General features: G+C 40.7%; 1 protein-coding gene across 3 annotated transcripts in view; it reads right to left on the bottom strand.

Moving 5' to 3' along the window:
• The window catches only part of DSP (desmoplakin), a 39,544-nt gene that overhangs the window by 4,330 nt on the left and 7,375 nt on the right, over nucleotides 1–27,839 (bottom strand). The window contains exons 2-23 of one of the 3 annotated variants that reach the window (XM_065830137.2): nucleotides 26,078–26,180; nucleotides 24,223–24,371; nucleotides 23,686–23,860; nucleotides 20,946–21,074; nucleotides 19,146–19,196; nucleotides 18,430–18,591; nucleotides 17,410–17,514; nucleotides 16,078–16,173; nucleotides 15,715–15,840; nucleotides 14,585–14,737; nucleotides 12,477–12,631; nucleotides 11,964–12,090; nucleotides 11,253–11,457; nucleotides 10,546–10,763; nucleotides 9,573–9,739; nucleotides 9,152–9,290; nucleotides 7,597–7,790; nucleotides 6,598–6,760; nucleotides 5,910–5,993; nucleotides 4,943–5,050; nucleotides 4,228–4,326; nucleotides 1,104–3,395 (exon numbers count right to left, since the gene is read on the bottom strand). In XM_065830137.2, the coding sequence (XP_065686209.1) occupies nucleotides 1,104–3,395; nucleotides 4,228–4,326; nucleotides 4,943–5,050; nucleotides 5,910–5,993; nucleotides 6,598–6,760; nucleotides 7,597–7,790; nucleotides 9,152–9,290; nucleotides 9,573–9,739; nucleotides 10,546–10,763; nucleotides 11,253–11,457; nucleotides 11,964–12,090; nucleotides 12,477–12,631; nucleotides 14,585–14,737; nucleotides 15,715–15,840; nucleotides 16,078–16,173; nucleotides 17,410–17,514; nucleotides 18,430–18,591; nucleotides 19,146–19,196; nucleotides 20,946–21,074; nucleotides 23,686–23,860; nucleotides 24,223–24,371; nucleotides 26,078–26,180 (5,200 nt within the window). The remainder of the gene's footprint in view (nucleotides 1–1,103; nucleotides 3,396–4,227; nucleotides 4,327–4,942; nucleotides 5,051–5,909; nucleotides 5,994–6,597; nucleotides 6,761–7,596; nucleotides 7,791–9,151; nucleotides 9,291–9,572; nucleotides 9,740–10,545; nucleotides 10,764–11,252; nucleotides 11,458–11,963; nucleotides 12,091–12,476; nucleotides 12,632–14,584; nucleotides 14,738–15,714; nucleotides 15,841–16,077; nucleotides 16,174–17,409; nucleotides 17,515–18,429; nucleotides 18,592–19,145; nucleotides 19,197–20,945; nucleotides 21,075–23,685; nucleotides 23,861–24,222; nucleotides 24,372–26,077; nucleotides 26,181–27,839) is intronic. The other 2 variants (XM_065830139.2, XM_065830138.2) reach the window with 2 other exon arrangements.

The following is a 27,839-nucleotide window of genomic DNA, read 5'->3' as shown; positions in this document are numbered from 1 at the left end:
TACTCAGTTTTCAGTTTACTATTAGTTTCACATGTTACTCCAAACAATTTTACCTGTGTTGCTTTACATTTTAATTCGCTAGATGTCTTCATATATCTACACACATATACAAACAACTACAAGCATGCACATTTGTATGTATTCCATATTAAACAGAATATAAGGTTGTATTTGTAACACATGCATATATATATATATGCACAGATGTCAGATAATCCTAAATGTTAGTTTTTAAAAAAAACAGTACTGAAGTTTCTCAAATAAAGGAAAAAAACTGAATTAAGGAAAAATAGCTGAGAATGGGAATCAGAAAAGAAATATAAAGGGCAAGTATAGGAAAAAGCAAAGAAACATCTTTACAAGTACTCACTTGTATATATTCAAAGAGTGGCAGACAGAAGAATTAAATACGAAAAAATGTTTTCTTTAACTTGTTTATGCTGTCGCCTCAAGTTTAAGAAATAAGGCCCAATGGTAAAATTTGCAATGCCCTTACTGACTTAGGAACATAAATCCCCAAAAGAGTCAATGAAATGCAGGCTTTCAGCACCTTAGGTACAGCTGACAACATCATCTTTAATCCTCACCTGTAGTCGACACCTTACCCAGCTAAGCAGCACTTTGACAGCTTGTTGGTTCTGGGGTTTTTAGCTGGTTTAGTCTGTGATAGCACTTGGGTCAGTCCCAAAGGACTGCGTTACCCATCCTGGCTGAGACAGCCTGAGGAAGCACACAGCCAGCAGGGTACAGCTAAAGCACAGCGGTACTCCGTGTACTCTCCTCTTCCCCCAGCACGGTTTGGTGGAGACTGGCACAGGCCCAGGGTTTCTCCTGGGGCGAGGGCTGAGGGCAAGGCTCAGCTTGATGGTAAGACAGCTTATGGCTCCCTAGTACAGCTCCCTGGGAGTAAAGAGGCTAAGAAAGTGGCCAAATCCTGTCATTTTTGTTTAAAAAATGAGCAAGGGGAAGGGTCATAAAGGAGATTAGTCACAAGTACAGTGAACTTAAACAGCAAAGTGTGAATTAAGTTGATTCAAATGGACACTGCAATTAATTATATATGTGAGAGACAGTAAAGCTGGGATCAAAATATGTGTGAATACCTCTAGAGCTTGCTTTTGGAATTTTTCAATTTCCTGTCTCAATTTTTCCCTTTCTTTGTGTAAATCATTAATCAAGCCCTGAAGTTCCAGGGTTTGCTTGCTGCTCGTCTGAAGCTGATTCTTTAGTTCAGCAATGGCAGTATTTTTCTCATCAACTTCACTTCTGACCATTCTGAGGTCATCATACTCCAATCTAACATTTCGCAGCTCCTCCTCCAGTAACAAGTGTTCCTTGGTTAGGTTCTCAGTGAGAGACTGAAGCCTTTCAATTTCTATTTTGCACTCATTCAAGTTTTTGCTTTTTTCCTCAGAGGTTTTCTGTAAGTGCTCGTTTCGTAGGTGAGCCTGTTTTAATTGCTCCTGTTCTTGGACCAACTGACGGCGTAAAGTCTCAATATCAGATGTGCATTTTCTTATCTCCTCCATGTATCTCTGCTTCTCTCTCACATGACCATCTAATACTTCTCTTTGGTGTCTAAGGTCATCTTCATTCCTCTTCTTTACAATAGACACTTCCTCTATCTGCTGTGTGAGATTAGTTATTTTAACCGATTGCTCTCTGAGAGATCTCCTCATGCCTTCGATTTCCTCCTCCAGTTTCTTCCTCCTGGATGTCTCGTCCATTAAATTTTTATTCTGCCTGCAAAGTTCCTCCTCCAGCTTATGTTTCTGGATCTGCAAGTCTTTTACGGTGCTCTGGAACTTTGCACTTTCTTGATCCCTGCCTTTTTTCTCTTGCGAGACTCTTTCATAGTCAATTTTCAGTCTGGCCAGTTCCTGCTCCTGGATCCTCAGCTTGTTAATAGTCTCCGTAGCACTCGTGTTCGCTTTTTGCAGGTCAAACTGGACTCGTTTTAACTGACTGTTCTCATCCTCTATTTCTTTTCTCTGACTTGTTTCTACATCCAACAACTTTCTCAGCCTTTCAATCTCTTTGTTTCTTTCCTTAATGGTCTTAGAAGCATCATCAAGCGACTGTTTGTACCGCATGCTTTCATCAGAGTGCCTCTGAATAACTTGTTTTAGCTCAATCTCCAGCTGCTGTTTCTTCTGAGACAGCTCTGAGCCAGCTGCCTTTTGCTGTTGAGCATTCTCTTCTATTTTCCGCAGATTATCAGTTGTCTGACTTATTGTATTCTTCAGTCTCCTAATTTCCTCACATAAATTCCTGTTTTCTCTCATGGCATTATCAAGCTGTGTTCTATAATTATTTGTGTCCTCTTCCTTTTGCATGGTGACCTGGTGAATGGTGGTCTTTGTGATATTAATCTCAGTTTCATATTTGTTTTTTAAACTAATAATTTCCTCATCATAACTGTTCCTTACCTTAGCCAATTCATTCTCAAGTTCCCATCGGCTTTTAGCCTCTTCCTGAAGCTGAATCTTTAGCCTTTCCAGCTCCTTAGTTTTATCCTGAATAGTTGAGGCAGCCTCCTCGAGAGCCTGCTTGTATCTTGAGTTGTCTTCACCACGAAGCTGAATGATCTGTTTCAGCTCCAGCTCTAACTGATGCTTCTGCTGTGACACTTCAGAACTGCAAGCCTTCTGCTGAAGAGCATCTTCTTCTGCTCTCCTTCGTTGATCTGTGGTTTGCAGAATGGCATCGTTCAGCCTCACAATCTCATCCTTAAGGTCTCTGTTTTCTCTTGTCAGTCTGTCAACCTGGGCTCTGAGGCCTTTTGCATCATCATCTTTCTGTGCAGCTATCTGCTGGATCGTGGTCTTCTTAATATTAATTTCTGTTTCATACTTGTTCTTTAAATTACTCATCTCCTCGCTAAACTGGTTTCTTACCTTAGCCAGCTCATTTTCATACTCCCTCTTCCGTGTGCCTTCGTCCTGAAGAAGAACTCTTAATCTTTCTATCTCGTACTCCTTCTCCTTGATGACCTTCTCAGACTCTAATTTTTGCCAACCAAGGCTGTCTTTCTCATTTTGTCTTGTTTTCTGCAGTTGGTCATAGTCATTCTTCTGCTGCTCGTATCTATCCTCCAGCAACTTCCTTTTCCTTTTCTCATCTTCAATCTCATAAGTCAGCCTGGTTATTCTGTCATTTAGATCCTTTATTTGGGCATAGCATTTGTCCAGGTTTTGCTTAGCAGAATTTCCATCCATTTCAGCTTGTCTTTTCATCTCCTCCAAACTCATCAGCTTTGCCTTGAGTTGAGAAACGTCCATCTGGTATTTCTGCAGATTTTGCTCCAGGAATTTATGTTTGTTGCTTGTCTCTGAATTGGAATCCCTGGCAAGCCTAAGTTCTTCTTCCAGAAGTTCAATTTTTGTGTTTTTCATCTGCAAAATGATAGCAGAAAAACAAACAAAAAAAACCACTTGAACACTTGTGATAGCTGTTTCAAAATCATCACATGCAATACAGTATACATTTGTAACACTGACAACTCAAAGTTATTTTTCTCTGCTTCAACAAGAGCTCAAAATCCTTTCCTACTTAATGTCATCAACACAAATTCTTGAATCCTTATTTATTCAGAGTCAAATGTTATTCAGAAATCAGCATAATGACTTTTGGAGGGGAAATGGTACTTGATGGGGGGAGGGACATACAGTACAGATAGTAAAATCTGATGTAGCAAGAGTTAACCAGGAAAGTACTAAATAGCCTTCTTTAGAACCTCCACAAAATTCAAACAGGTGATTCACATTCCATAGATGTGACCTCCTAAATGCACCTGTTTCCACTGAACGGTATCAAATCAGAAGTTACTCCATTTGAAACACTTTAGATATGGCTTGAAATTAAGTGTGGCCCCTGAACCATGAGGAGCAAGGTTTCAGCACTGAGATAACTCTGCTTTCACTGAGGACAAGGCTGTGATTGGCAGAGACGGACCTCCTCCATGCTTTGATAAGCACCTCCTGTTTGCCAAGAAGGCCAGTGTTCTCCACCTCACACATGACCTTAGCGGTAACTTTGCAAGATATTGTACTCTTGGAAAAATGGTTCATGAAACTGCTTATATACTTCCCTCATGGTACACCCCTGATCTCAGGATTTTGTTTGGTGGGCTGTTTTGCACTGTAATAAAGCAGAAAGTCTTCGAGCAGCGACAGCTTGCTATCATGTGATAAAAATAGAAGGTAAAGAAAATAAAAGTCAGATTACCTTCAAGTCCTCCATGCTCTTTAGCATTTCACTTAAGAATCTGTAATAATCTCCTGATCTTGTAAGAAGCTCTATGTAGCGAGACTGAGCCTCGCTAGCCTTGAAAAGAAAGAGAATTGTTAGTAGCTTGTACTATAGAGTGAACATACCTGTCTCAGATCACTGAAAGGTTTTCAATGCACTTGAGAAACACATCACTTTACCAAGTAACAAGTGAATTATCCTCCTTACAAATTCAGATGACTTTCTGGGGACCCTACACGTATAAATTCTCCCTTCTGATAAACCCACACCTTCTTTTTCAATATTATTTTCCCCTATGGCTGATGTGATATTAAATCCAAGTCTTCATCCCCTGGTTCATCATGCTCTTCCTGTCTGACAGTCACAAGTAATCTAAGTTAAACTTTTAATAGTGGTTAATTCCCAGGTTGAAAGTAACTAAACCACTTGGGGCATGAATCCTACTTTCTCACAGTATGTATACCATGGACATTGAATAGGAATGAGGCAAATTTTTAAGGGCTAATCTACTGAGCCCAAGTATGATTTTACAGCACAGTGACTATTCTGCACTAATTCCTTGTGTTTATGTGCTCAGCACACATTACCAATGACAGTGCTAATTATTCAAATACACCTGGACATGACTCACAATGGCTCACACGGACAAACAAATGTATTCAGAAGACTGATGGGGAGGAAAGAGCAATACCTCTTGTAAAATCAGCACTGCAGGAGACTGAACCACACTTTTCTTGATAGGTATGTTGAGCAACGTTTCTAATCCAGAACTGTAGGAAGCAACCTGTAGTTCATAATCCTGTAAAACAACAGGGAAAGGCAAGACCCATTTAGCAACTGCCAAGGACCTGTCTGGGAATCTGGATTTCCCAAAATGCAAATTAAGCTTTGGGGTTGTTTTGGTTTTATTAATAAAAAGCTACATTTTCCCTTGTTTATATCTCTGGCTATGTGGAGACTCACAGAGGAGAATGACAAAGGGAAAAAGAGAAAAAACATTTTACAAAAAAGGGAATATATGTGTTTCTGTTAGTTGAGGGCTACCCAGAGCTGAAAAAGATTCATGGGAGCAACTGCCCTAGGTACTGTTATCAAACAAAACTTCACCAGAAATAACTGTCTCTGCACCTCTTTAATACCACATATGCCATATCATGCATATAGCAAGATCATTGTCACAGAAAGTGAGATTGAGCTGGAGAAAGCTCGGATATAAAGGTGACATAAAAATGAAAATACCATATCCCTGAATATTTTATTGTTTTTCATGGCTATCGCACACAATTCCTCGTGCTAATCTGCATTTGTCTTGCCTCCCACACCAGATCCTATTTAGACCTAATTCTTAAGCTAACAATCTGTTCTCTACTCCCTTATTTTTTTAACATGTGAACTGGAAAGTTTGGCCTGGCCAGAAGAAGGCTTTGATTCTGCTGAATAAAAGCTCTCAGTGGTATCACCTGCATCATCCTGTGGTCTTCAGGTAGCAAGTACTCAAATTGCTTTCATTATATTTTGTACACACAAGTGCTTGACCCCAGGAATTTCTGCACACACACATCAGGGAGCTGACATTTCACCTGCCAGCCGAGTAGACACAATGGGATGCGCCTGACCATGAGAAACCACACCCCATAAAAATGCTGAAATCCAAGTACCTTAATTGCAGCTGAGCACTGATCTGCATGCTTGAGAAGCTCCTCAACTTTGTCTCGCTTCCCACAGATTTCACTGTGCAAATTCTGTCAAGAAAAAAAGTGAGCTGTGAAGCAGTCCCTCGGGATTTCCCAGTATTTCCTCCTGTACATGCTGCTTCCATCAGAAGGCACCTGCAGGATGAGACCACTGCCATCCCAGAGGCTGAGACCTGAAATGACCTGTAGCCGCGCAGTTTTCACAATGGCAAGCTCTCTGTGCATGAGAAGGTTGTTCTCAGAAAAAACACCTAGCAACTGAGCAAGCCTCAGAGCTGGGGAGGGACAGTTCACTGACTTTAGCTTAGATGTATTTCCTCACTTTTTATTTTTGTGCTATAATTTGCCACATGAGTTACACCACCATACAGTCCCTTGATTTAATTCAAAGCTGATGTGTAAAAGTGTCAGTGATTGCGTAGGAGCCAAAACTGGTCTTGTTCATAATCTGTAGCAGTGCTGACAGAAAATGAGGATAATAATATTTCCTCTCTCCTGCATTTTAGACATCTGATGGTTTTTGGTAGCTTGTGTACTTCATAATTCAAAACAGGCCACTGTACTGCAGATTGCATTGATACAGTTATTTTCTGAACAGCAAAACAATTTAAAATCCAGATAACTGAAGACAACTCATTCAGGTGCTGCATACCTTCTGATCATGTAGATATCTCATGATAGTGTTGCAATCACACAGCTTCATGGACTCAATAGAATCTTGCCTGCGCTTGGCATCACAGATCCATTTGCAAAGAGCCTGGTAGAGATCTCTGTAAGTTTTCAGCTGTTTGATTTGCCTTTCTAAATCCCATGATCTAGAAAAAAAGAGGGAAAACTGTCAAAATGGAAAGTGCATTCTCTTTCTCCCTCTTCAAATATTTTTCAGAAACAAGACAGTAATAAACTAGGTAAAACTATGGGAAGCTCTAAAAGGAGATTCTGAACAAAAATTTCAAATATATGAGAATTGTAGTGGTTATTAGTCACCCAACATGTGTTTTTAGTGCCTCACTTCTGAGTAACTCTGCAATATCCAGAGGCTGGCACTTCCTGTCAACTAAGCAAGGGTGGATAAAACTTTGCAGTGGTAAGAATCAAGTTCACTGACTTCAGTTCTCTTGTTCTAAATTTACACCAAAACAACCAGCAATTTTTATTAATGGGACTAGATTCTGATCTGAAGTAAAAACAAAATAAACAAACACTCCAAAAAAACCCACAAACAATCAGAACATGCCTTCAGTTCAAGGAAGCATTAGAAAAATAATTGTGATTTTTTTACTTAATTGTCAGTGTTACTTTTTTAACCCTCAGGAATAGGGTATTCAGCATGGTTGCTTTGTTCAAGGGGGAAAATCCTGGCTGGAAGTACTTAATACAAGAACATTAGCAAGAACTGAAAAAAATTAGAACAACTCCTTAGCACTTAGGTTATACATTTACATGACTAGCTACATTTTCCTGCTTGGTCTTACACAATCCCTTTTAAAGTATGTTCAACCTATTCACAGTTGCTCTACTCTTACTGCCCTGAAGTCATCATTTGTCCTCTGGAAGTAATGATTCACGCACATCAGTTCTTTCAGACTCACTGTTAAGATGGTCTTAGCAATAGCAATAAGGAAGAAGCTGTTAGGAAATATGAGCAAACCTGTTATCTATCTGCTTTTCAGCTCTCTGCCAGCGGTCTATTAGCTGGGTAACTTTGTCACTGAATTTTCCAAGGTCCATGTCATACAGGGTGTATGACTGGCAAGACTGTGAGTGAATCTGAAGTGTTTTCTGCAGCTCGTTTTCCAGGGCATTCAGTAGTGACTTTTTCATGTTTAGGTCTGCTTTCATTTTCTAGAAAAAAAACAAAATGCTGTCATACATTTTGTTCTTCAGAGAGTACTCAAATTTAACCATCAACAGCATGCACAGTGTGTTGGTATCTAAAGATTTTTATTCTAATTCAGTAAGGTATGTGCACTGATGTCAGCTGGACTTCATATAGTTAAAGTGAAACACCTATTTTGGTAAACAGAGTTTGACAAGAATGTGTTAAAACTTAGACTCACTCTTAAACAATTTGCTAAACCGAAGCCCTGTGCTGTCATATTCTTAGGTAACATTTTTATTTCTCGAAACTATGTAGAGCAGTTACCAAAAAAACAGGGAAGAGCCTGCCTTGCTTGTTCCTGAAACAATTGACTAGAAAATTTCACTGAAGTACAAAAGACTCCTGCACTTGCAACAGCTGTGGATTCAAGCCTCCAGATTGACAGATCAAGTTTTTAAATGTTATCTAAAACATCTGCACAGCTTTCTTTTTTTTCCTGTTTACGTTTTTATAAACATCTTCCATGGATATGTTTCCTTGCACACACACTTGTTTGTATGCACATACTTGCATACTGTGGGGTATCACCAAATGGCATACACAGTGCAGGCAGTGGTCTGCTTTGCACGGGGATGACTGGATCCTTTGATCATACACTCATGCTTTGTGTGTGCGTAGCTCAAATTTACACCAGCAAAGAGCAACTCCCAGCAACTGAACTGCAGCTCTCATTTAACATGATAAAAAGGTAACCTGGTGGTGTTCCACTTCTGCATACTTTTTCCCTACTACGCCTGAGAACAGGAAAGAATGAAAGAGTCCCTATTCTCCCGAAGGCATGCAGTGCACAAAAGGACCAGCTCAACGCCCGATAAAGACTTGTTCTGCAAGCCAACTCTGTGCTCAGCATAGCAGTTCTTCTTTGCCTGCTCCCCTTGTACAGGATGGATAGTTCACACTGTAAGATTTGAAATGGACTCTGTGTGAAAACCGGGACACACAGTAATACTCAAATTTACTTGTTACAACTAGATGACAACAAGGGCAATTAACAAGTCTTTGCAAGAAAGGAGATATTGCCTTCAAATCCAGTTTCATAAGTTATACAAGTAAATACAGATAATTTTGTACAGAAATGCATCATGGAGACATTCTACGTCACTGGCTTTGCTGTGGGGGCAGCAACAACCAGGGGATGGAGGAAGTAGTAACCTGTACATTCTTTCCAATAATTTGCAAAAGCACTGTATGTCTACGTCATAAAATACAACAAGATCAGCATTTCAATCTCCTGCAGTTTCAGAAGGGTTTCACCCAGCTCAATAGACCAGTACTGGCAGCTATGAATTTTGCCTTGCTGTGTTCTTGGGTCTTGGCCTCTCACCTTCAGACAAGCCCGATAAGCCTCCACTTTATCAAGATCCAAAGGAACAGTCTCCTCTTCAGACAGTCTGACTTCAAAAACTCTGATCACATCTTCTGTTTGTAGAATAATCTGGAGCAGACACCTCAGTGCATTCAAGCTAAAATAAAAAATACAAAACAAATCCGTTATGGACTGAGGCAGGAAAGGTGCTATTTCTAATTAATCGCAGATCATTAGTTAAAGAGAATATACAATAAAGAAGAAATTTCAGAGATACCAATTTTTTTCCCCTTTTTATTAAGTCTTCCAGAAAAGAGAAGAAATTCACATAAGTGTCTGTTTCTATCCACACGTACATCATTTGCAGAAAATAATGTTTCTGGACTAAGAATTATGGAAGAAAGTGAATTATTTATTTCTATAACCTCAATTTTCTTACCTGTCTAAGTAGCCAGCAGAAACACCATTAATATTTTCCAGTTTTTGAAACAGGGCACTTATCTCTGACTGCAAGTACACATACTTCTCAGAGCCTCTGAAGTTAGGCAGCAAGTCCTTATGCTTATTGAGGGTTTCAGCCATTATTTGAGAGTCATTCTGCACACCCTAAGGAAAGAGAATGCCCAATTTACACATTTTTGATGGCTGAATGATGATCCTACAGCACATATGCAATTGGTCTCCTTATCCAAACAGTCTGCTTTTATCTAACCAGCTTGATTGAGGACTGAAGCGGTGCCTGAGCTTGCTTTCTTCAATGTAAGTAACATTGGGCAGTTTCTTTTCTGCACACAGTCCACAACACGTAATACTTGTTTTGCGCACTTCATCCACTCCGAAACTCAGCTCTGCCAAAAGCAGAGCGCTTTACTGCCAGCTGCCTACTGCACTTAGTAGACTTGCCAAGGTCCTTCTGCTCTTAAGACCTTTGCAACTTCATTGCCTCGGGGGAATTTCTCATATGCTGAACCTGTTCTCTTTTCTTACTCATCTTCTCTCTCCAGTCTCCCTTCAGATCTTAAGAACTGGGCAAGGGAGTGGGTCTGTAAGCCTCATGTAACCACGCTGCATCCCACAGACAGCACTTCAGAGGCAGGTGGTAAAAGGGGTCTGTGCAAAAGGATTTTAATACTGCATTAACCTGGATGAGGCTTAACATGAGCTCAGGTCCACTTGACATCAGGCTTTCTGTATTCTTTGCTTGACAGAATTTGACTTCTAAAATCCAAGAGTCAACTTTTTCTACTTAGGAGCTAAACTCCAATCCAAATAATCATGATTAGCTTCCAGTTGAGAATTTTTTGCACAGGATGTGTGTCCTTCCCAGCTGACCAGAAACACAAATGCAGTATGCTCTGTGGCAAAGAGTCATGCTGAGCTTGAGATGCTCAAAGAAAAACATTCACAGTTACCTCTAAATCCTTTATTCTGACTGAAAAGTCATGCATAGCCCCTTGATCCACTCCAAGAGGAGTTTTTTGAACCATCCGAATCTCAGAAGCTTCAATCTGACGCCGAAGTTTCTGAAGCTCCATCAGCAGCCAGGCCTCCTGCTTCTCATGTTCTCGGTTTCTCTCATTAACAATAATGGTGCTTGAGGAATTCACAGGACAGCACTCAGTTGGGACCACTGTAAAATGAATTGAGTAAATGTCAACTGCCAAAGAACTGGGCACTGATATACAGAAAATCAACGTACTGCCCAAGTGAACAAAGCACTGAGGTGATCTGTAGAACTGAGAGCAGGTGGAGGATCTGGGCCCTTATGCCGCTGTTTCAAGGAATGAAATCACTCCTGCCTGAAAGGCAGCAGTGAGACTTTGCTTCCTAATAACTGAAGACATATCAGATGGACTAAATTCCTCATTTTCCCAGCAAGTTCCATGAACTTCAGAGGACTATTTCCAGATTCACACCAAAGGAAGGAAGAATAAAACATACTCTCCCCTGTGCATGGCCAGTTTTGTTATGCTGGGAGACAGCAGTCCAATTCTTGAACATGTTTCCATTCATATGTTTACGAGAATATTTTCACAGAAAAAGAATGCACCACCATCCACCCTCTGAACAAAGAAACCACAGCAGTCCAATCTCTACAAAAAGCAGGAGGATGACAAACCTGTTTGTGGCTGCCGTGGTTGATTGGGCAGTTGTATAATCAAGGTTTGGTAGTGCTTCTGAGCATCAGTGAACTGAGTCTGGATCTTTCGTTTGTCTTCATCACCAAACATCTCTGAGCCTTGGCTGTTTCTGAGGAATTCTTGATAATGGATCTCTAGGTCAGTTATTATTTTTTGGTAATCTTCCTTACGCATTGTTTTCAGCTGAAATGGGGAAGAAAATAACTTTGAAAAAAGGAGCAATTTGGAAGCTTTATGACGAGTTAATCATTAAGGAACAAGCTAATACACCTATATATATAAAAAAAAAAGGAATTGCAGTTTAGAATAAAACCTACCTGGGCTGCCTCTAAAAGTATGGTGCTAATAATGCCCTTTGAGTTAAACTATTCTTGTTATAATAATTTCATAACTTAAGATTAGTCTGTCTATCCATACCTTTGCATAGTGGGAACAAGTACAGCAAGTGTGTAATAAATCCCCTTAGCTAATCTTCCTGTTTACCCACATGTTTGAATGGGAAAGCATTTTGCTTCTCCCTTAATAAGACAACAGCTTTCTTATATAACTAATTGTGCAACCCAGCAAAAGGAAAGCCCATGGTTTTGCAGAACATACATCTGCACAGGATACAGAAAGCATTGTTTGGGACAGCAGAGGCCAGGTCATGGATGTCACTGGTCTACAGGTAAGGCCAGCTGGAGTCTCACCTTGGCAATAGTCATTGCTCTGATTTTCTCAATGTCGATCATGCAATAATGCCAAGATACCAGGCTCTTCATGTTGATATACAGCTGGTTCCACAAAGCTAAAATAGCTTCATAGTACTGCTCAATTCTGAAATGAGAAAAGAAATTCCATGGTCAAAACACGTCTGTCCTTGTAGCATAGCTACAGAACATCCCAAGAAACATCCACCAGATGTGGACTGTGTTAAGGCTTGTTCTCTGCATCTTGAAAGTCAATTTATCTATGACTTCCATTATTAGAGATGAGAAAAACCTTGTAAAAGTTAAGTTTCAAATATTTTTAGATCCCAACGTAAATCCTAGGAAGCTTCACTGAAGTGAATTTCCTCAAGTGTCTAGTCTCTAATGCCCCATCCTTACAGGGTGAGTGGGCAGTCCGATCAAGGCACAGACCAGATTTTGTGGCTCGTTGCTATTTTGAGCAAACTCTATCTGCTCCCTGTGGTAGGTGCCCAAACCCAGGCAGCAACTCACTTGGTAGCAAGATCCACTGCTAATGGATTGGGGGGTGGAATGATAAGACTAACAGATGGCACCAGCATATCCACTCCTCCAGGGCCAGTCACCAGCCACTTGCTGCGCTCATTATTGTCCTTCAGGATACATTCATCTCCTTTGCGCACCGTTTTCTGTAAGGAATACAGAACATTTTTTTCTTTAGTTAAGTAAGATGGAGTTTGTAGGAGAGACACACAAGGAATCATAGAATACCAGGATGGAAGGGACCTCAAGGATCATCTGGTCCAACCTTTCTTGGCAAAACCACAGTCTAGACAAGATGGCCCAGCACCCTGTGCACCTGAATCTTAAGTGTCCTATGTTGGGGAATCCACTACTTCCCTAGGGAGATTATTCCAATGGCTGATTGTTCTCATTGTGAAAACTCTCGCTCGTGTCCAATTGGAATCTCCCCAGGAGTAACCTGTACCTATTACCACTCATATTTTCCCTGTGACTGCTTGTAAAAAGGGAGTCTCCATCTTCTTTGCAGCCACTCTTTAAATACTGGAACATGGTAATAAGGTCTTCCCTAAGCCTTCTTTTCTCAACCCTGAACAAAACCAGTTCTCTCAACTTTTCCTCACAAGTGAGGTGTGCAGATGTGTTTTACTCTTGCCCCCCAATCCAAAGGCACCAGGCCAAGCGCCTTGTCTGAGGAACAGTGGCTAGATCACAGAAGTGGGAGTGCTCCCCAGCTGCCAGGTCTGGGTGTGCATCTTGGCTTCATACTGAGGGAAGACCAGTACAGATCAACCCCTTCTGCCTGAATATGGTTTCCATGTGAAGAAAACACAGGAAAACCAAGTGAAAGCCACAGAACACTCTGAGCCAGTCTGGCTGATCATCAGACTTGAGGCTTATCATGACAAACATCAAAGACTCAATGTGGACACATGACCACAGCGAACTATGCAACCATGTATGGCTGTAAGCCAGTGAGCTGGAGGCATAAGGATGCCTAGTGATGGGACTGGGAGCGAGTGTGGCAGAGCTAGATCCACCAGCCCCATCTGCCAGAAATCCTAACAATGAGCAGCCACAGTACAGGTTACAACTCACTCATATCCAAGAGTGGGAGGCTCCTGTCATTTATCTTGACAGGACTCTTCCTGCATCACACCTCTACAGCCAGCAAGTAGGATTTTTGCCATGACTAGTAAAAGGCCATGGGCTTTGCATTGATCTGAGCATGAAGTGGCTCCAGAATTGTCTGCTTCGTCTGAGCAGAATTTAGCTTGCTTAAAGCATGAGCAATTGCCAAGCAGTCCAGTAACCATTGCCTAAATTTGTTTAGTTTTGCTTATAGTAACTACAAACAGTTACTCTGTGTGGGTTGAACTTCTGTGACTCTGGAATAAAATGTGGTATGGAAAAGTGCAGACAGAGTGGATAGCAGAAACCTCAGATCGTAAACACAAATCACAGTGGTCAATTACTGGTCACAATAAGAGTGCAACCTAGTGAATCAGTTAAAACAAGTGTTACAGATAACAGAACAGAAAAACTGGGTAGTTCGGAACCTTTGAAGAGAAAGAGCACACAGGCTAAAAACACATCTAAGCCTACTGTTAAGAAAAAATACAGAAATAAATCCAAGCAGCCCCACTACTGAGGAAGAAGAAACATCATCATCAATTTCATACTCCATCCAGCAAAAAACTGGGGATATCAATGACTCACTGTACACTCCTCACTTTTTGTTAGATGAACTGTTGACCTAAGGACACAGAGGGACACTGAAAAAGTGAGTAATCACACACAAAAAAAAGGTGTAGATGCAGGGAAGCATCTGTAGAACTTTAACCCTATTATCAAAGAGACTTTTCTGTGCTAATTTGAGCTATGAGGAGTAAAACTATCTAATGAACTAACAATTTTGACTAGACTTATTAGCCAACTAGAACCTAGCTTGTTTATTCATAATCGCAAGAAAGTCAGAACTTTCTTGTACAAGAAATTTAAATGTTGATCAAAAGCAGACAAAGGGGTTACACCTATCATCTCAGCAGTTTCTTTACTGAATTATTTGCCATGTCCTAGTTTACATGATGTTCATTCTCAGCTAAAAAGGAATACAATACCAGATCCTGTTTGTAGTCACACAAAGCCTTCAGGATAATGGGCTTGTTACTTCGGTAGTCTGGGTTGCGTGGCTTCAGCTGCACAATCTTCTTGGATTTATTCACCAAACTCTGCACTTGTCTCTTGTATTCAAGAATTCTCTCTCGTTCATTCTGCAACAATCAATTGCATGTTAAAAATTAATTCTAAGAAGAAACCACTTCTACTTCCCACTGCTTTCTTAAGACTGGGAGCTTGTGATAGGTAAACTTCCCTTAGCTCCAGTGGGATGACTATTTGGACTATAATGTAAATGGACTATAATGTAAAACTGCAGTTTAAAAAAAAACAACAACAAAAAACAAACACACACAAAAAACAAAAACACCACCAAAAAAAAAAAAAACACCCACACACCAAAAAAAAAACCAAACCACAAACAAAAAAAACCAGAAGTACCAAACTAAGTATCTTTGCAGCTCTGCAGCTCTGGCAAGCTGCAAATTTTACAAAACTTGCAGAGCAGGCTTTTCATACAGATCTGCAATGTGGCTAAAGTGGCTTGTAAGAAACACAATAATAAATAGAATCTATTACAACATGAATTCTAACAAAAAAAAATAATAGCTACACTCTTGAACCTGACTTCATCAATTGCCCTTTCACATCACTGGGCATTTTTTCTGCACTATATTCACTTTGGAATTGTAGTACCTAATTCATGATGAGTAAACAGTTAGCTAAAAAGCTGAGTTAAGTCCTTTCAAAGAGACTACAGTGATATAATGACATGATGAATCATTTATTAAATGTACTTATCCTTCGAGGCAAAATCTATTCTGCCACTTATGAATGAAAATCTTCCCTTTTTATAATGTGTTAGCATGTCAGAAACTTGGTAATTTGTTGGGCTCATTCCAGATTTAAAAAGAAATCAGAGTTCCCAAACAGTATTAAACAGGTTAAAACAACACTGATCCATTTGTAGTCTCTCCTAAGAAACGGGCAAGAATATACCCTTACGGTTTTAAGTTCATACAGTTCTGTATTTAAACATCACAGTACACCTGGGTTTACATTTGGTATCTGAAGAGGGCAACTGACTTCCAAGGAAAACAGAACACAGCCTGTCAGATGGCTGTGACACTACCTCCAGCTCTTTGATCTGCTCCAGCAAAGTTGGCAGTGACATGCTCTTATCACAGATGAACTTCTTTCTGATGGAGTCTTGTAAGTTTTTCAGGTAGCTCTCTGTGGACTGGGCCTCTTCAAAGAACTACAGGAGAAAAGTTGTGATTTCAGTTGTACACAGCTCTTAAAAATGTCTGCTAAAAATAAATTAATTCCTTTCATAGGAAATCCCAGTTCACATCTGGTAGAATGGTAGCATTCACATAACTGTGTTATGCATAATTGTGCACGAATTTATAAAGATTTTGGTACAGAAAAAATATCTGTGATGGGATTCACATTTATAACAAAAGTAGTGTGAGTTTTCCACGTTACTACTCACCTGAAAGTAAGCTGCATTCTCTTTCAGATGAACATCAATGCACTTGGTGATCTGAAGAATCCAGCTCCACTGAGTTTGTAATGTATCCATGTAGGCCTAACAAAAATAGTAATATACAGAACTCAAACCACCATACTTACCTCTGTCCCATACCTAGACTCAAGCAAAACTATTTATGCTCCACATAAATGCAAATGAAAAATCTGCTAAAACAAATTCATGCACATCAGAATAATGTAACTCATGCAAATAGTTCCCAACTACCAAGCATCTGCCTAACTGAAAATGAGTTAAATATCTGCTTGTGGGATACAGAGAGAAATTTGTTCATGACTTGAATTTTGTTTGATCAGCATAAAGCCTGAAGTGCATGAACAAAAAGGGGTGAAATACACAAACAGTAATGCAAATAAAATATTTCAATTGCAAATCGTTACGTCCTCCTCCTCCTCCCAAGAAACACTGTCAAACATGACTTTTTATTATGGCTATTTTTAATTTCCAACTTCTTAAGTAGTCCTCATGTATATTCTTTAGAAAATTACATACAACTTGTACTTCACTACTGGAGCTTACAAGGATCTTTCCTTTAAGGCAGAAACTGACCACAGAAGAAATATGCATGCTGATTCTACACAACACAACAACAGTCTTTCTGAAAAGCAGAAAGGACTTTTTTTTTTCCCTATTAGCTTCTTTCAGTTTCAGGTTCTTATGCACTCTTAAAATTATAACAGCTACAGCATTTCTAATTGAAATGAGGTTTTCCAAATTGCAGAAGCCTTTGTAATTTAAAGGTAAGTGTACACCACAATGTGAAAGCAAAAATGTCTTGGCTAATCTGTAGAAATGTACTATGAATTTCAGCTGCAGAAAGTATTTGCACCTGGATTAAATATAAACCCTCAAAGGGTGTGGCTTTCTTCAAAACATGCCAACTAAGATAGCAGAAGAATAACGACAACAAATGCCTTCCTACCATAAATTCCACTGCACTTTAGTCAACGCAAATGAGATACAGCAATTCCAACATACTCAGACAACTCCCTAAGCCTCATATTAATTTTTACATGCATCTATCATCAAATTTGATAGCAATGAGAGCTCTCCCCATAGCTCTTGAGAAGCCTGTAGCCATTGTGGCCAGGTTTGTAGAGGAAGGTAGTAACATTTATGAGAGCAGCCGATAAAGCTGGATAAAAATGGACGTGTTTTTTAGCTTGCCAACCCTTCCCAGGTCCAAATGCAGTATTTCATTTGTGGACTTTCACTGAGAATTTTTTCCATGTAGCAACTAAAGGCGCAAGAGAAATCATACAATGTCTAACTCACCTCGATTTTGTCTGAAGCAGGGTGCTGGTTGAGCACTAGCTGGTCACTTTCTTGCTTTAGCTTGTTGAGTTCTTTTTCTTTAAGCTCCAGTTCACTCATGCGTTTCTAAACAACCAAAGCACAGCATTAAACAAGCCCCCAAACGTAAGATGCATAGGATGATTTACTTAAAATTTTCCATGTATTTGTGATAATGTAAAATTATCCCTGATAACACTATGTAGTAATTCTGTTTGGTGTAAAGGCAGTAAAAGGCAGTAAAATCAAAAAAGTGCAATCATCTCAGATGTAGTCTCTAGGCTTGCCACTCACAGAGCAGAGCACCCAAAGTTCTGTCTTTCCTAGGAATGATGGAAGCAAAAAGGACAGCATCTTACAACATCCAGGACAACTGAACTTAAATAAATAAATAAATAAAAGTACCTCCTAAATAGCGTGAACTTTCAGTCCCTTTTCAATTTGGTGATCAGTTGGTCAAAGAAATGCACATGTTCAATTTCCTGGTGTACTCACAAAGGACAAGGAACAGCACAAACTACCTCTGACTGTGCGTTCAACGTATTGCTGGCAAAACCATCAAAGAAAGGGAGCAGCTCCTCCTGGTATAGCTCTGCTTTCTGATGACAGACAATCAGGGCCAAATACGGGGACCTCTGACCCCTACATAGTCCTAACAGGGAGAATTAAACTGCTCGATTCAAGTCCCTTAGTTTAGCACGTCAACATAATGACTGTGTGCACAAACTACACGTGACTACCAGTCCACAGCAGACTGTGCTGATAAGGCCAGCTTCCAAGATCAAAAGAAACAACTGGTTGAATGAGAGCACCATCTTCCCATATATATCCAGTCTTGATGCAAAAGATTGTCACACAGTACTTAATCTAAAAATGTTCACAGAAGTCCCCAGGAACTTCAAAAGAGTAAAGAAATGCCCATCCTGTGATCAGTCCCCCTGAGCCAGGCTCTTCCGCCCTCCCTATCCCAAAAGAGAGCATGAGGAGGTTGAGCTGTCTTACAGAGAAGGCCTCCTGCTTCCTGGCAATGTCAGTGTTCCTGTCACTCCAGTCATAGAGAAGCTCCTCTTCCTCACAGTCATTGATCCACATGATCTCTCTGCTGGTGGCTTGGATGAGGTTCTGGAACTGACGGAGCTGATCCATTCTCTCAAAGGAGTATTTCTGCAAGGAATTCCAGAAATGAGAAGCCATAAACACAGAAATGCCTGTGCTGGGTGGAGGGGGGAAGCCAAGAGCACAGCATAGACAGTGGGCAACATGTCTGGATTTATGGAACAATGGGAACCTGAAGTCAGCAGCTTCTCAAAGTCATTTCAAATACAAGTGTTGCAGACAAGCAGGGAAGATGCACAGACCTACACAGAATTTGGTTGTAATTCCCACCTCTGAGTGCTACATTTACTCCCATTATGGAGGGAGAGTTCTACTCTTCACCTGCTAAGTGACCAACTCCTTTCTCCAGGTGCAAACTAGAAACTTCCTTGTAAGGGCAATTCACTATACCAGGTAATGAATCAATCTCAAATTCACGATGCAAACTGAACCTTATAGAAACTACAAAGCAATGCCAGTTTGCTACTGAATAGAATTATTTCAATATGCACCTGTCACTTTGTTGAAACCTGAAGTGTCCCTTGAATATCATATTGGTGTTAATAAAGCAAAAAGAGCATCCATCATAGAAGGTATCAGAAATGAACATATCTCATGCTCACCAGCAGTCCTTCGTATTCTTCCTCCAGCTGATGAACCGCAGCCTTCTCTCGCTGCAACAGAGACAGTAAATATTTTGTGAGCCTTCTACAAGTTGCCTATTTGCTGACATTTTCTTTACAGTGTCAGTATCATAAGGTCAAGAGAGGTTCTCCTCTCTCTCTGCTCTGCCCTGGTGAGACCGCATCTAGAATATTGTGTCCAGTTCTGGGCCCCTCAGTTCAAGAAGGACAGGGAACTGCTGGAGAGAGTCCATTGCAGGGCAACAAAGATGATGAAGGGAGTGGAGCATCTCCCTTATGAGGAAAGGCTGAGGGAGCTGGGTCTCTTTAGTTTGGAGACGAGGAGACTGAGGGGTGACCTCATTAATGTTTATAAATATGTAAAGGGTGAGCGTCACGAGGATGGAGCCAGGCTCTTCTCAGTGACAACCAATGATAGGACAAGGGACAATGCGTATAAACCGGAACACATGAGGTTCCATTTAAATTTAAGAAGAAACTTCTTCTCAGTGAGGGTATCAGAGCACTGGAACAGGCTGCCCAGGGAGGTTGTGGAGTCTCCTACTCTGGAGACATTCAAAACCCACCTGGACACCTTCCTGTGTAACCTCATCTAGGTGTTCCTGCTCCAGTGGGGGCATTGGACTAAATGATCTTTCAAGGTCCCTTCCAATCCCTAACATTCTGTGATAACATTATAACTACAGGTAGCAATCTGCAAATGTCTGTAAGAGACGCAGGTGAGCAGCTTGTCTGCACCACTGGAAGACCACAAGAAGTATAAAAACAAGGCTTGGACAAACTTACTTCCCTCAGGGATACTTAGTACATAAGCAAGGTTGCACATAACCCCTGTAATACCAAAAGAGCTCCTGAAACTGGATCTCTTTCTGTACCAAACTCCTACACAGTTGTGGGGAACCAGCTAATCCTACAGCTACCTTCAGAGATTGTGAAGTAGTATAAACTATGATGTGAACAGGAGGCTCCAGTTCTTATGTCTATTTCTACCCCTAGGAACCTCACAACCTTGGAACTGGTATTTCATAGGGCCAGACTATCACCTTTCCTAGTGGGAGCAGAAGGGAAAAGGGAGTAACACTCCTTTCACTCTTCAGCCTGGCAGAGAGATGAGAGCTCCAGAATGGAGTGCCTTTTCCTCTTCCTGTCGATATGAGCAATTAAAAGAAAAGAAGAATAGGAATTAAGTCAGCCTCCTCTCTCCTATACCTAGCTGGGCTGATCGGACAGGAAGTTAACCACTGCATTTTCAGTGACTTTTTTTATTCCAACCACAAGATGCAGAGGGGAACAGAAGCCTCAAAAGTGGAAAAAAAAAAAAAAAAAAAAAAAGCAACACCACATCTAAGAAAAGCTCTAAGCTTAGCCCAGAATTTGGGCATTTCTCACAGAAATTCCCTCATTACTCAAGCCTATCTCTAAGCACCTCCTTTATTCTTTCACTTTCATGTTTTAATATGCCCAGGCAGGAACTGAGAACAATCAATTCTTATCCATTCTTCTCACAAAAAACATTGCAATATTTATTTGTCAGCCTTGGTACACAACAACAGGATGTTAAATAGCTACTAAATTTTCATTTTAAAATGCTGGAGAATGAAGTGTAACACAAAGTAATCATGAAATAATAAATATTAAGGTGGAAAGTGGATCCTGTCATGGCACCAGTGCTTTCTGAAGAGAAGATGAGCTATTCAGCTTTCCTTTTTATAGCGGAACGCCCACGAGCCAATATAATAAATCTAGACTAAGCAATGTGTAAAGGAAGACAGTAATTACCAGATCTGTTTTGACTTTGTCCAGGTGCCAGCGATAGTCTCCAATGGCATTGTGAGTTCTCCTGTGGTCACTAATTTGCTGCTCGATGGATGCTGCATCAAACCCCCATTTCACTAGCTCCATTTCAGCCTGGCAGAAAGAGACAGTAATCATACTTTCATTTCCGACATTATTATCTAAACCAGAGCATAAAGGAACTGGACTGAAGGAAACATGACTATGCAGTAGAGAGTAATACTTAATAAAGGCAAGTTCAGAATAAGGGTTGACAATTCCTTAAAATTGTAATCACTTAAACCATGTAACAATTTACCAAAGCAGGAGAAAAAGTAGGGAAAATATGTAAGTTGCTTAGAATTAGACTAGATGATGCACATTCAGTAGTGTATTTTAATCTGTGTTCTTCGGACCAATCTGTTCTTTTATGTTCTACAGTACAGTTACATTCTTATCGCTCCAAAAACAAATTATGACTTTATCAAACAATGCTATTCATGCAATTCATGTGAAAATACCCAGAGTCAAGTTCCGTAGCCCAGTACACCACACTTCCAATTTAATTACACTCATGTAAACTCCAATAACTTCAGTAAAATGGAGTCAAACTAAATGAAAAAGCATAAGATAAACTGAAATTATTATAGAAAGTGATGTTTGTCTTGCATTTTGGCAACATTTATTGTAAGATGCCAAGTGAAAATCACTAGGAACAGCCTTTGAAAAACAGTAATACACCTGGATAATTACTAACTCAAAAACTATCTGACTGCAGTTCTTTGTTTCATTATTTTCAAATATTAAAAGCCACTGCTTCACATTTCAGCTCTTCAAACTCCAAATTGTCTTTTATACTGTAAAGACACACTCCGTCTCTGTCTGAATGCCTGTCTGCGCACGCGCACAGCAAAGAAACAGGAATCTTAATCTTGGGTTGGGACTGAATTTGGTAATTACCAGCCTGGAGCCAAATCTCTATGAGTCAACAGAAGACAATAAAGCTCAAACCACATTCAAGCGTAGGGGTTCAAAGGCAGTGTTGAAAACGATCCAAGAAGCAAAACCATTTTGCATTCAGCCATCTGAAAGTTACAGGACTTTGACCCTTCTCATTATATTTAAACAGTCTAAAGAGTTTGTAGCAACAGCAGCAGTCCCGGCTGGCAGCCAGTATGTGAACAAAGGCTGTCTGCACTTCACTGCGTTTTCCCTCATTCTGCACTGGAAATTTGACCAACCCTCCTACCACCTGATTCTCCTGTGAGTAAACCATCTGGCAGAAAAGCACAGCTGCCCAGACCTTTTTCCCATGTCTCACCACATTGCTAGGGGAAACATTATCCTGGTCCCACTATGAGCAAGTAATGAGACAGAGCAAGGCACAATGTAAGGTTCAAAATAAATTCTCCCTAAAAAAACCTCAGAAGCCTAACAGGGAGCTAAGTGCTTACTGGCCCCACCTTGGCTTTGCCTTAGGGACTGAAGAAGGGGGAGAGAGAGAGAGCACCTTATACTTTCACAGGAGGTTTTGTGTAGGAACACAGCTATACAGCACTTGCTTATGTTGCCTGTGCTTAGCAAGGGGTGTCTGAGCAGTGTCACGTGGCGTCTTTGGAAGGTGCAGCATGTTCACCGTCTTTCATGGTTGGAAGCGTGCCCAGTGTCTGTCCAGCATCACTCCTCAAATCACGGCAGGTCTGACGATCAGCCTGCCCTCCCACAGAGTGTGTAGTGCAATCATATCTGCTGTTGCTGTCTGGACACAGTGCTTGTAAACATTACCACTCAGTGAGCGCACCTCCACTTCCCCTTCTGCCTCTAAAACACTCCATGCTCTGGGAGGGCACTGGAAGACTAGACCATGACAAGCACTCTCAGAAAAATACGGGAACCATACAGAGCTCTCCCCTGCTCATCTGGTTTGCATAGCAGCCACCTGGCAAACACCACATGCAGATAACAATGACAGGATCACTAAACGACCTAATAGAGATAAAAATACTGCAATTTCAGTTTACAAGAAGTCTGCAGAGCATAACTTCAGCCACCTTGTTCAACCCTCCCTACGCATCTCTCAGAAAGGGTTGTCCAACCACAAATATGCAACTTCCACTTCAGCAGCACAAAAAAAACACCAGACTATGTGCTCTCAATGTGTGTTTTCTATTTCAGGTTATACCACTGGCAGCTGTGCACAAGCAAATTTACTCTGCAAACGCAACAGATGGCAACTTCAGGCAGTGACTTCTGAAAGCCTACTCCTGTGGCAGTCGGCTCTACCTTCTGGCTCCCACTGTGATAAGGATAGATTAGAGGGGGAGAACAACTGTAAAATACTGGACAATGGTTAAATCCGTGAGGCTGGTCCTGTGTAACGGGTTAAAATAAATGTGAATCATAAAGGAAATCTGTTGAAGGAAGGAAATATCAAGCCTAATAATCTCTAATGCAAACATGCCAATGCTTTTTGTTATGTTAGCACCTGTGTCACATTTAGCTTTCAAAGCTAACTTCCACACTTATTCCTCTGCAAAAGAAGACCCCAAATGCATGTTCATATTTCAGTGGAAAGCCACTATATGTACAATACTGAAAAGAGAAAAAAAAAAAATAAATAGGAATTTGGAGTAACATATGACAAGCATTCTTATGTAATTTTAATCTTCTACTGGCACCCAAACTTCACTACTTTTATAAATAACACCAGGTCTTAGCATTGTCTCTGGGTTTTGCACAGATTTACCTTCTGTTGCCTCATCCAGCCTAAACATTCAGTTGTGACACGTTTCGTGTACTCATCCCAGCCTGAGCCACTCTGAGAGGAGTAGCAACCACCGCCTTTGGAGCTGGCCCTCCTGGCACGGGGAACGCTGATGGCTTTGTACAGGGCACGCATTTGCTCTTGAAGCTGAAGCAGCCTGAAAGGGAAGGAACCACTTAGCATCTATGAGGAAAACAGGCAGAAAACATGGAAACAATGCAATTCATCTCTCCTACTGGAGCATGAATTATTCAAAACAAAGTGCTGAATGGAAAGGCTGTGGAAAAAAATATACTGACTAAAATTTCATAGAGACAAGCAAGGTGTGAAATTCTGTAAGAAATCTATTACTGCGAGGCCCTTCTCCATGTTAGCCTGCCCCAAATCTATAGAATCATAGTTTTTTTAGTTTCACCTTATTCGTTTCTGTCACATCCTACAACACCAGGGAAGGTGAGCACTTGAGACAACACAAACTTATCAGCCACATTCCCTCTCCCAACTCTTCCCTGGCAATACCTTTTCTGATACATGTCACAGGGTTGGCCCATCTGCCTCATCTCTCTGATCAGCCCATCCAGCATATCCATTTGGTCATTTGCCTGTGCAAAGCAGTCTTCCAGATCTCTGTTCCCTCTAATCTGGACTCCATCCCCATATTTCAGTTCCTAAAACAAACAAACAAAAAACCACACAAAAAAGAAAGAGATGGAAGACTAAATTAAATATTCATCACATAAGTGTCAGCTTGGTTGTTTTAAAAGAGATGTTATGAGGACTGATCAGTTTTAAGAAGCGGGACAGGTTTCAACTGCTAGATTTCTGACTGATAGTTTTAACTGGCAGACGGTCAATTGACAGAGGATCCACAGACATTGGAAGCTCCTTATTACAAATAAAATATGAAATAAAATTATTAAAACATAATACTAACCAAACCTTCCCATAAAGAGCAGCATATCCTGACTGATGTCTATTTCAGCAGATTCAAGGCTTCACATGGCATGCTAAGTTTTTAAGACTTTATGCTTTTGTGTTTAGAGGACAAGAAGAAAAACACTGTCATACTAGGAGCTGGTGGATATTGTTCCTCATTTTTCAGAAGTTTTCCTAAGGTTCTAAGACTTTCACTCCCTGCAAAAACACAGACTGCACCTTGTCTGCCCAGGACTAGCTCCATGCCCCGCCATATTTGTGTCCCACCTTATCACCCAGAGTCTAGGCAAATTCTCCATGCACCTTCTAAGTGCAGTGGACCAGCATGGTCATGGTGCTTCAAACAGGAAGACATGGTTTTTTGATCTCATCCCACACTGACACAGTCATGCTGAACAAAACATAACCCAACTGTGATTTGACTTTGCAAATAAAATGTTGATGGACCTCATCACTTTGTCCCTCAGAAAGAAAAGAAGAAAAAACAAAGTAATTCATGCTGTGGCACCAAGTTGGAACTCAACATCACTTTCTTTTAACTTCACTGGAATAATATTAATCCTTAACAAGAGGCAGTATTTACCCTGGCATTGATTTTTATATAAACATGCTCACACATGCTGTGTCTCTGAAAAGGAAATGAACTGCTAACCACAGAGTTCATTCTGAAAGATCTTTCTGTCCACAGAGGGTCCAAAAGCGTGCATTAAATCACACCTACTGCCAGAACTGTAAATGAGTTTTGCATCTCAGAGGCCTCAACAGCAGGATGCACTCACCACCCTGCACCTCCTCTAACTTCATCAGGAACAGAGGACATTCCACATTTCTCCAGGCCTGAATCCCGTGTCAGTGACTAACCTACCCCCAGGCACTATGGGTTTATATCAGTGTAGCATACAGCAAAGATCACCTGTATGCATTTGGGATGAAACAGTCAAGAAGACTTTAATCTAGTTGCACATACCTCTTCAGGAATCATTTGGAAAAATAAAGATAATGAAGGTCTTTCCTACAGTGGTTCTGGTTCATTATGGTCTAGAAAATTATGACAATATTCTATAGGACATACTAAGAGAGTATAAGTGGTCTAACATTATGAACAGCTGTTTACACTGACAGTGGGCTTGATCTAAAACTGAAAAATAAAATGCAGCATAATCTGTTTGAAAGGTGGATTTTTTTTTTTCTTTTTAACAAAGAAGTCCCCCTTTTCTTAACTGCATGCATTTCACTCAGTTTTACTGAACGCTGACTGCAGGAAGAAAAGAGAGATCTAGGAAGGAGGTGTGCTATTCCACTCCCAGTTGCCTCACACAAACAGCTGAAAGGGGAGAACAGATGAAGCAGCAGAGCCTGTGAGTCCAGATAACAACACAGCATTAATTCCCTGTAATATTCGTAATCACTTTTGACAAGAAGAACAAGAAGCACTCACGGGTTGTACTATGAGCTCAGCGCGCATCAGGCAATCCGAACAGTTTTGCAACAGCTCCTGGATGGTGTTCTGGCGTCTGGACACTGTGCAAGTCCCATTCTGACTGTTGTGGAGAAGAAGATGATGAAGTAAGTACAGAGTGATCACATATTTTGAGGAGACACAAGAAACAAATTCAGAACGGCTAAGGGAAGTTACATGGCATAATCCATCTCATTTAGCTTCACAGAGACACACACACTTTATCTGGCCCTCCTGCATAACTGCACTGTGAAGTTTTAATGACAATTCCACAATGGCAGAACCCCTTTATAATCTGTATGAGTAAGCACGGAACTGGCTTTGCCACAGGATAGAGCAGAAGGTGGAGAGTGGCAGGCCATAAGGAGAAAGTTTTTCTTCCAGTACAGGAGTTTGCAGCTTTGATAGGCAAAACTTTGGCAGTATTGCAGTGATAATTAATTACTCACAATCTTTGTTAATGTCCCTACATTAGAACATAGCCTTTGTATGATGTTATAATACATGTTACCACACCAGCCATCAACTGTCAGAGCACAAAAGGAAAGCAGAGTCCTCTGCTACAAAAACGTATGAGCACACAGGTCCATACAAGTGTACTAAGGGCCTTTTTATCAGTAGAAATGCATTAAGCTAGTGCAGTGTCTTACGAAGGAACTGCACTATGCACAAAAATAGATGTAGGGCATGGAGTTAAAGGACATGCTTTCTTACAAATAAATAAAGTGGTAGCTTGGGGGTTCCAAGTAAAATTCCGGAACAAAAAACACTAGTAGGGGAAAAAGCCAAGACAGAAAAAAGACTTGCTATTATTGTCTTGGACATAGCCTACTGCATCCATATCTCTAGAAGGTTGCTTTTCCAGCATTTGGGATTGAGCCACCAAAGCAAGTCACTGCTAGTCAAATGTGGGTGAGGTGTTTCAAGCAAGGAACCATTCCTCTGACAGAATCAGAGCTCCCAAGCAGGCCCAGGCAGCTCCCAAATTGAAGCACTTGCCAGTAAAACTAAAATAAACCACGACTAAGAGACGATAAGAAAGAGAGACGCTTCAAAGCTTGCTTTTCTAACTCCTGTGCTCACAGTAGGTAACCTTTTCCATTACAAATCACTGAGGTCCAAACCTTCCATACAATACTAACATCAAAAAGACAATTGGTGCAAATCTGTCCAGCTCAGAGGCAGCAAGTCATACGGATTCAATGGAAACCTTTCCACTGACTTCAACAAACTCTGATCATCCTTCACAAAAGGAATTGTGACAACGTAAAAAGCTTGGCAGAGATGTCCTTGGGAAAATCACTAAGAGAAATAGTCAATGGTGAGAAATGGTCAATGGTGTATTTTTAAGAGCTTTTCTGCAGTGCGTGCAGTTGGTGCTTCCTGCTATTCTCCTATCAGCTCCTCTTGAACAAGTGGAAAAACTTTGAGCAACTCATCACTAGTTTCCCCCAGTACCAGAGAGCAGACCCTCAAAGACAGAAAGACAGGACTGGAGAATCACCGGGTGACTTAAAACCAGCTGTACGTGTGCAACTTCTGGCTGGCACTGTGACCCTTGGGCTGCACGAATGCTGCACCCTGCTCTGCTATGCATCCCTGTGTATCTTGGAAAGAGCTTAAATAAGGCAATTGTGAAAAATAACATATGGGTCTGATTTTGTGCCAGGCTTCCCGTCAGTTTCCTTTTCTAAATCATTCCTTCTCCTTAGGCATCACTGTTGTGTTTGGATCTAGAAGT

Source organism: Patagioenas fasciata, chromosome 2, assembly GCF_037038585.1.
Source record: "Patagioenas fasciata isolate bPatFas1 chromosome 2, bPatFas1.hap1, whole genome shotgun sequence".
Classification (NCBI taxonomy): Eukaryota; Metazoa; Chordata; class Aves; order Columbiformes; family Columbidae; genus Patagioenas; species Patagioenas fasciata.
This window is presented reverse-complemented; position numbering and strand designations above follow the sequence as displayed.